Genomic DNA, 9,408 nt, shown 5'->3' on the forward strand with positions numbered 1-9,408 from the left:
CTGTGTGCTTTGCACTTGATGTACAACTGGGTCCCCGGCCCATTTCCCGGGGTGGCGTAGTCTATTTTGTGTCATAATTGGTATTGTATTGCGCTTAAAGGAGCAAACTGCCACATTTATAAAAACAATAGTTATGAGTATTCTGAACTTAATATTTCTTAATACACAATTAAACTTTAAACTGCATTTAAATACTTTATATAGCTGAAACTTCACTTTATTGAGTAAAAACAGTGAAATGACAAACTTTAAATGAACTCAGAGCATTTGCAGTTACTTGTTAGCTCACAATGTCACACACAAAGTCAAATTCAATAAGTTAAGCTAACTTATTACATTTGAGGACACCGATTGCCTTAATTCTTTTCATTTTAAAAACCAATAGTTATGAGTACTCTGCAATTAGCCAGATCATCTTTCCTCGGGTTCCAGATGTGGGCTGGATCTGGGACGTCACAATTTTGCTATTTTGCTCTATGGTGAGATTATCCTGACGAAGGTACAACGGCGAACTCCTGGGTCCATGTTGTAGGTTTAGCTTTCTTTCTTAAAGTAAATCCACTGATGGCAAGTTTGAAGATATCAAGTGTAGTTTTATTGACATGTAGTATACAGGGAACAAAGTAAACATGAGGTCTATTTACACACAGAATAATGACTAAAAAGACACACATGAACAGTCAAGACAATAAACCAATGACAAAACAGAACTGAGAACACATGACTAAAACAACCAATCAGAACATGACATTCACAAGACAAGCACATGGAAAGATACATGAGGGCAAGGGAATCACATGACACACAGGAAGCAAAACTGTGAGAATTACACAATTAAAGACATGAAAACAAGAACATAAAACATAAACCAAAACCATGTGACATATTTATTTGTGAAGGAATAATTATCTCCTCATTTTATTGCAGTCGAACACACACATGACATATAGTTTGTCTGAGTTGTGCATTAATTTGAACTTTAAGCTTTTATGCAGGAGGCTTTGATGCATAGCAGGATAATCAGACTCACTTCTCAAATCTCAAAATACTTTTATGATGCACAATTAATTAAATTTATACACAGCGACAGTATGTCTTAAAGGATTTAAAAAAATGGTGGTAATCGGTAAATGCATACACATTTTATTTGTCTATTATATCTTAATTATAAGATATATATAATATCTTAGCCCTCCTGGTCAAATTCCGGCAGGTTGTCTTTCACACAATGGTGACGAGGACCACAGCATCAGCTGTCTTATTGGCATCATCCTGCTGAGTTGCCTGTTTTAACAAGGAAACACTTTTTAGAAAGCATATACAAACAAAGTACTAAAATCCCTTCAGATTCATACGATCAGTCTAATGGTTTTCATGAAAGACTTCTGCTACCTGAACGAAAACAACAATCTTCTCCATTCCCTCTCTGTCTAGAGCTGTCGTCACAGAGATGACGCCACTGTTTCGGTCAATTTCAAAGTTGTTCTGAAATTCACTTGGAATGACTGGAACAAAAATGACAATATATGCTTTGTTATTATCAGAAATTTACCAGATTGTGAGTGTATTTCATTATTATATATTGTTTAGATGTAAGTGTGTCGTTAAGGGTACCTGACGTTATGCTGTAAACTACAGGCTTGTTGCTGCCTGTGTCTCCATCGTGAGCGTGTATGGCCTTAGGAGTGATGTCTGAGAAGTGTCCTACCTGTGCATGGACAGAAAGAGGGTTTTATGGCTGCGTGTGCTCAGACATGCGTTTAAAGCATCAATCTTGTCCTGACGTCATTTACCTGTTTTTCCTCAATGAATGCCTTGTAGAGACAGTGATCAAAGTCAAAATGTTCAATTGTTATTGTAACAGTTGCTGTGTCATTGAGTCCTCCTGTATCCTGCAAGAAAACAAACTCACTTACATTACTTATTTTGTAAAACAAATAGATACTTTGTATATACCAAATCTTTTTTTGATATAAAAATAATAATATATATATGGTCCCACTCTACAGAGTGTTAAAGTAACACTGAAGCAGTGGTAAAGTTAATGAGATAATTAAGTGATGATTGGGCGTTAATGATGAACACCTGCTATTAACAAGAAGAATCACTGAAGGAAAGAGAAACACAAGAACTACAACTAACTTCTGCCACGGGCATACACTGTGCGACATCTGTGAGATTTCAACAAGGTACATATACTGAACTCACACTGAACAAATAGATCGCATGCGATGTAATAGCGCGAATAGCGCGATAAACCCTCGTGCCGGGTTGCGCCTACAGACGATATCATGTATCCAGAGTGTCGAAACAAGCATCAGCTATCAATATCAAGATGATTTAGCATTTCCAATTTATGTATTAAATTATTATTAGTATTATTGTATTATTATTATTAGGGAAGGCCTATAGGCTACATTTATTATTAACTTGATAGGCTATTATAATTAAATTGCCACGCAATAATTTCATAGCGCATCACCACATAACCAACGTGGAGGTTTCATGAGGATGAAAAAATATTACATAGAATATTACTCCTCCTCATTGAAAATTGTCTAAAACATTTTTAAAAACAGCTTTATTCAAAAACATTGTTTAACAAATTAATAAAAGAGGCAAAGTGTACATCGCAGGCGGCTTGGAAGACGTGTGTAATTGTTAATCCATTTTGCAGCACGAACTGGAGGTAAGCAATAGTTTGTAGCTAGTTTGAACTACAGAACTTAAAGATCTCCCTCTTTTTTTTTTTTTTTCTGCGGATGAAACTTCTGTTTTCGCACAGGCGCAGTTAGGGAAAAACACTGAGTTCAGGGCAATCGGCTCGTATCTCTGCTTCAACTGTGCGATATAGTATATTTCTAACATGCCAGAAATTCATCCGACCATCCGATAGCCGGTCGGGAGAGGTTAATCGCCTCTCGTTTCCCCCTGTACACTGCACGAACACTGCACGAAAAACGACGCACGACAAAGCTGAAAATCGGCCCGACCCGAAAAAGAGTCGCACGAGTCAGATTTCGACTCAAAATCGGACGAAAAGTGCAGTGTATGCCTTAAAGGGACAATATGTAGCTTTTTAGGTATTTTATTATCTAAAATCAATATTTTTATTCATAAATATGCCCTCAATGGTGTGCAAATACCTATGCCAATGATCAGACTTATCCTCGTAAACGAAGAATTTATTATCTTTATATACATGGGACGGGTAGGTCCACGGAGGCTTCCATGTAGTTCCGCCATCTTGAAAAACTATAATAGCAGAGAGGGACAAAAAGTACTAGGCCAACGCGTTTTCACAACGCGTTTCGTTCAGAGCCCGCCTCACGTGACTGAAGCCAGGAGAAGCGGAGGAGCAGAGCAGTTGAGAGGCGCTTGTCACTGCCGCGGCAAGTTTATTTATACACCGTTCATTCATACATACGCTGAGTCACAGGATGAGTCCTCGTCGTCGGAAAAGTCCAAAATAGACCGTAAAAGGAAACGTGACCGGAGATTACAAAAACAAGGGTTAATGTCGGGATAGCTAATGCAGGAGAAAGCTTTCAAAAGAGACGCTTAAGTTGCCTGCTTTCTTCTCGACAGGTAAGTCAATGTTACGGTCTTAATTACAAGCTTATTTTTCATTGCTTGGTTGTGAACTTTATTATATAGATAGTAGAATATTTATAGTTATATCTATTTATCTATTCTATTCATAGTAAGTTAAACAGGCTCTTTGATGAATAGCAGCTATTGAGTAAAGGAACGTTAGAGAAGGCACGGATGATGATGATATCTAACAATGCACGTACTTCAAAAATATAACGAATAAAGGCGGCATTACTACTAACTACCATAGTTAATGTTTTTCACAGTCAGTAATTTATACTGTGACATTCTTTTTTTCGTTGATTCAAGTTTCAGTTTGTTTTAAATAACAAACCTGTTCACCCGAAGGAAAACTCGAAGTGCTATTATAAGACATCCTGTCATAGCTTTTTGGTACATAACGTCTACCGTAGATGCAACGCGCATTTGGAAAAGTGAGGCGCTGGAGAGCATTATTCGTTTGAATGCAAAATACAGTTTCACCACTAGATGGGAGAAATTCCTACTTAGTGTCCCTTTAAGGGCTGTTAACACAACACTGTTTTCAACCAAAAAACGTAAACCTTTTATGTGTTTTGGCTGCTCATTTACACAACAATAACGTTTTGGGTGCCTGAAAACGCAAACTTCATCATAAAGTAGCATCATAAAGTAGAGTAGGTCATTAATTTTATCCCTGATTAAAATAGGTTATTTGTTATTAATATATTATATTTGCCAACAATACTTTCTTGCCACAGATCATCCAAAATTTTGATTTTTAAATACATTGTGGGAGAATAAAAAATCTTAAAACAAACACAGACATCAAGAGTCAGCAAATTAATACTAACAATGGTGACATGCTTCAACTTTCCACAATGTATTTAAAGTTGAATCAATGTGGTTAACATTGACATGTTAACATTGATTTAACTTTATTTCAATGTTTTTTGCTATCTAGGGTAGGACTGGTAGGATGTCAGAGGGTTTGTATTTACTCTAGCGAACACAGTGAAGATATACTGTTTAGCATTGTTGTAGTTCAGAGGTTTGATCAATATGATGCTCCCGTCCCCTGCCACTGTGAAGTCAGCTGGTACCGGAGGCTGTTAACAGAGAAGAAGGAAGGAATTAAAATGGGACATGCATAAATTAGAGACAAACTGAATTGTTTTAGTAAAAATAAACTTTAGGTTTTTGTTTATAATCAAAGTGCAGAATTTCCAACACAAGAATCCTCTAGCATCTGTAAGGTACAACAGTTGGGGCTTGAACACTGTCAATTCAAATGTAGGAAGCCATTTCACTCATTTAGTCTATGTAGGACTTTCACATTCAACAGTTTTGTGGAAGCTTATTGTGTATATAAAATCTATAAAAATTGTTCATGACTCACCAGTATAGAATATGAAACTCTATTGTATCCTTCAGTAATATCTTTATCAATAGCCGTCACCTTGAGCACACATGAACCCACAACCGTCAACTGGAATGAAAGACACGGTTTACTAGAGATGTGAGGGCCTTCAGAGGCCAAACACACTACATCTGTATAAAGATGTGACATTATACACACCTCTGACAGTGTGATGCTGTATGTTTTGCTCTGGAAGATTGGAGGGTTGTCATTGACATCCATAACATTTACTATACGGCCGTTTTTCGGCTGAAATGGAAAATGAAGACTTTATAGAAAAGGTTTATTTGCTGAATCCTTATTTATATAATACTTTGTATTATATATTTTAGAATGTTATTGTTTAAATAAACATACCCCGTTGAAGCAGGTGACAATATAAGTCAAATATTTGTAATCCTAGAAGGAACAAAACATACAAAGAGACACTATATAAAAAAATCAAATGCAATAATATCTATCTATCTATCTATCTATCTATCTATCTATCTATCTATCTATCTATCTATCTATCTATCGACAGTGGATCAGTGAGGGTGGAACAGACCATCTTTATTTCTTCAGCATCCAGTGGTCTGATGGTGCGTACAGTAGCGTTCGAGTCTCCCGCAGAGTAAACCAGCTCTAACATTGTAAGAACATTGTAAGACATATGTGGCTCCAGATACAGACGATCATGGGGTCGGATATTAGTGATAATCTCTACATCTCCTGTAAACCAGATCAAATACACATTAAAATACATATTCTAACACACAATCTAAAACATAAATACTTAATAATGCCAGTATTATTTTGCATTACTTGTGATACTCTTTAACTACCAAGGTCCATTTAAGGTCCTTTATCTAAATATTTACAACAAATTAAAATTAATAAAACATTCTTTTTATATTAATTATTGTAATTAAAAACAAATAATTATATTATATTATATGATGTTGTATTATATTATATTATATTTTATTATAAATGTGGGTATATCTCACCTTCATATTCCTCCGAGATCAATCCTACAGCGATATTATGACTTCCACTTACACAGTTTATCTCTGAGGAACCTTAAACAACAATTCATTCGTTTTAGGATTAAATGATTACATTTAATAGCACACACTAAGTATTATATAAAATATATTAATAACCAAAACAAATTAAGCATTCAGCTTATAAATTGGTCTGAATTACAGAAACTTTTTGGCATGGCTCAGCTGCCATTCTCAAATCTATACTTTAATCTGTTTCCACAGCAGCAAATCAAAGTTACTGAATAGTGTTACACTTAATACGAAGTGTAAACTTGACATAATCAACACTAAATGATTGTGAAATAATGATTATGTTAAAACACAACCAACAGCATCAGATCACCTTTTCTATTTGTTCATCTGGCTGTTATAACTCATGTATAGCAGCCAAACAAAACTTAAAGTTAATAATTTAAGGGTCAAGAGCCCAACTAAAACACACACACTGATCACCATAATGGTGACTTTAATTATGGTTTTCTCCTTCAGTGATTCTGCTTGTTAACATCAGGTGTCTTCAATGTTGGCAATAAAAGATATTTTGTAAATTTTACTCATTTTAAATGATTAACTTTTAAAGAATTAATTTGATTAATTATTACTCAATTCTAATTTGTTAAATTTAATTAATAATATTGCTTGTAATCTGTTGCCTCACTTTTATTGATTAGATATCAATAAAATCTATGTTACAGTGTACACTTTACAGGAAGTGTAAACTTGACATAATCAAAACTAAAACCTGATGAGCATTTAAGACTTTTGTCCTGTAAAGCATGTAGATAGATAGATAGATAGATAGATAGATAGATAGATAGATAGATAGATAGATAGATAGATAGATAGATAGATAGATAGATAGATAGATAGATAGATAGATAGATAGATAGATAGATAGATAGATAGAATAAATTTGACTTACCAATAGCACTCCTTACACTGTGGACATTCAGACAAGCTAAAATAATTAAAACAGAGAATAAGGCCATCTTTTCCATAATTCACTGTCAGTGCAGCTTGTATTTTGAAGCCTGGCGGTGAAGAGAATGACTATTTATTCTCTGTTTTTTATTGTATACCATAAACGGTTATGGCCTTTACTGTAAGCACGTATCAAAGGTGCTTCATAGAGGCCGATAATGCAAGATTGACAGAAAATGGGACAGAGTGACTGGAAAGATTACGAGTTCATTTATGGATATCTGACATTTTAAACCTTTGTAACTGACCTACTTAATCTTGTTCTGTTACTCATTCAATGGTTTTAATAGCCATGTATCCATCCAAAATTGCAAATTTAACAAAAATAGCACAAAATTGAAATATCGCATAAAACATTTGCGAAAAGTAAGAGAAGCCGCTGTATATAACAATTTTTGTGTATAATAAATGACTTGCACCTCAACACAATAAACGTGTTATCTTGCTTTCGGAGGCGGATGCTGCTGTTTTTCGTGTAAGAGAGTTCTGGGAGGTGATTATACTGAACAAATTCGACCCTGGATCACAAAACCAGTCACAAGTCGCACGGGTATATTTGTGGCGATAGCCAACAATACATTGTTTGGGTCAAAATTATCGATTTTTCTTTTATGCCAAAAATCATTGGGATATTAAGTAAAGATAATGTTCCATGAAGATATTTTGTAAATTTCCTAAACCATAAATATATATATAAAAAAAAAAATTTGTGAGTGAATGCAGCAGAATCGCAATCATAATTGTAAATCTTTATAGGAGATTTTCGCACCCTCAGATGCCAGATTTTCAACTACACAGCAAAATCCCCAGTGTTAAATTAACACTGCTCAGTGTCCACACTACAGAGTGTTAAAAGTAACATTGAAGCAGTGTTGAAGTTAATGAGATAATTAAGTGATTAATTACGTGATAATTGAGCATTATTGAAGACACCTGATGATTACAAGCAAGAATCACTGAAACAACAAAAACGGATGAAATCAACTGAAGAGAAAAGAAGACATTACATCTGTGAAGATCTCAGCAGAGGAGGATTAAACAACTCCACAAACAGCATTACCAGCTTCACTTATTACTAACCAGACTGACTTTATTTCTGTCAGACGTCTACAGAAGTTTTTATTGAGAATTTACTGATGGCACTCAATGTCATGTGTGAGTGCAGATTGACCTTTCCTCTTTGTCTTTGAAAAGATATCAGTTTAAGACTACATAACACTAATAAATGATCAGTAAGTTTCGTGGGAGCTCTTGCATTATCACTTATATCATAAATTGAAACCAGTTTCCTCAAATCTAATCTGAAAAGTTTATTTTTTTATTACTGCTAAAATCAGGACTATGAGCTGGATAAAGCAAACCAATATCTCGCTAGTAAAGATTTGATAAATGGACATGCACAGTCTATCATTGTCCCGACACTCTTTTGTATGTTTTTAATATTAGCAACTTACAACTTTGCTAGGCATGGCAAACCTAAGGAGATAAGTGATTATGTGCCGTTTGCTAGTGCAGAGGTGTGTCAATTTGCAAAAGACTGGGGAATAACCTGGAAATATTCAAGCCCAAGATACCCACAGTATGACGGAATGGCTGAACGGTCCTTAAAGGTCCCATGACATGCTACTTTTAGTAGGCTTTAATATAGGCCTTAGTGGTCCCTAGTACTGTATCTGAAATCAATTTCCAAAAATTCAGCCTCGGTGCAGAATTATAAGCACTACAAAATAGTCCCAGAAAACACAGTTTCGGTGTCTGTAGCTTTAAATGCTAATGAGGAGGAGAAAGGCAGCACAAGGTGGAGGGTGGGTGTGGCCTTGACCATCTTGCGCAATGGTACCATGCATGTTTACATTGGATATATTGCAATGGCACGAAGACACGCAGTCGTTCAAGCATTTCAGTTTGACCCAGAATCTGATGCGGTGTTAAATTAACCATTCTGGGGCTGGAAGTGTATATGAGTCCACACTCAAGAGTGTAAAGTGTTAAAATATGAGTGTTAAATTAACACTCAAGAGTGTTAAAGTTAATGAGATAATTAAGTGATTAATTAAGTGATTATTGAGCATTATTGAAGACACCTGATGTTAACAAGCAGAATCACTGAAGGAGAAAATCACAAATTGTAAGTCACCAATAAGGTGATGGGTGTTTGCTTTAGTTGGGCTCTTGACCCTTATATGTTTACTTTACTTTTTACAGTTTGTCTGCTGTTATTGATTTATAACAGTTAAATGAACAAAGTAAAGTGTGATCTGACAGTGTTGGTTATGTTTTGACATAATCATGCTGTGATCTGAAAAATGAAACTTATTGAAATAGTTTGGTTTAACTTGTTAGCAGCAGTTTTGTGATTCTTCAACCTATGATTATCAGTACTTTAATTATAATTCAAAATATTTA

General features: G+C 35.0%; 1 protein-coding gene across 1 annotated transcript; it reads right to left on the minus strand.

Annotated features, from left to right (window-relative positions):
• Positions 1–604: 604 nt before the first annotated feature.
• On the minus strand, positions 605–7,041 carry LOC311283718 (cadherin-10-like). The gene is made up of 11 exons (XM_084398347.1): positions 6,944–7,041; positions 5,983–6,054; positions 5,541–5,704; positions 5,351–5,392; positions 5,153–5,242; positions 4,973–5,062; positions 4,575–4,682; positions 1,794–1,892; positions 1,615–1,708; positions 1,393–1,505; positions 605–1,284 (listed from the first exon to the last, which is right to left on the minus strand). Exons 1-11 carry the CDS (start codon positions 7,017–7,019, stop codon positions 1,222–1,224), a joined length of 1,011 nt encoding a protein of 336 aa, XP_084254473.1. The 5' UTR covers positions 7,020–7,041; the 3' UTR covers positions 605–1,221.
• Positions 7,042–9,408: the final 2,367 nt, after the last annotated feature.

The sequence above is a fragment of the Rutilus rutilus genome (assembly GCF_951802725.1).
Source record: "Rutilus rutilus genome assembly, chromosome: 2".
NCBI lineage: Eukaryota > Metazoa > Chordata > Actinopteri > Cypriniformes > Leuciscidae > Rutilus > Rutilus rutilus.

What these genes read in the sequence shown, in the direction of transcription:
- LOC311283718 (XM_084398347.1), bottom strand. Translation starts at nt 7,019, where the DNA reads ATGGAAAAGATGGCCTTATTCTCTGTTTTAATTATTTTAGCTTGTCTG. An exon ending in GATCTCGGAGGAATATGAAG is followed by an intron (nt 5,705 to 5,982) that starts GTGAGATATACC and finishes TCTGGTTTACAG; the next exon opens with GAGATGTAGAGATTATCACT. An exon ending in ATGCTGAAGAAATAAAGATG is followed by an intron (nt 5,393 to 5,540) that starts GTCTGTTCCACC and finishes TGTTCCTTCTAG; the next exon opens with GATTACAAATATTTGACTTA.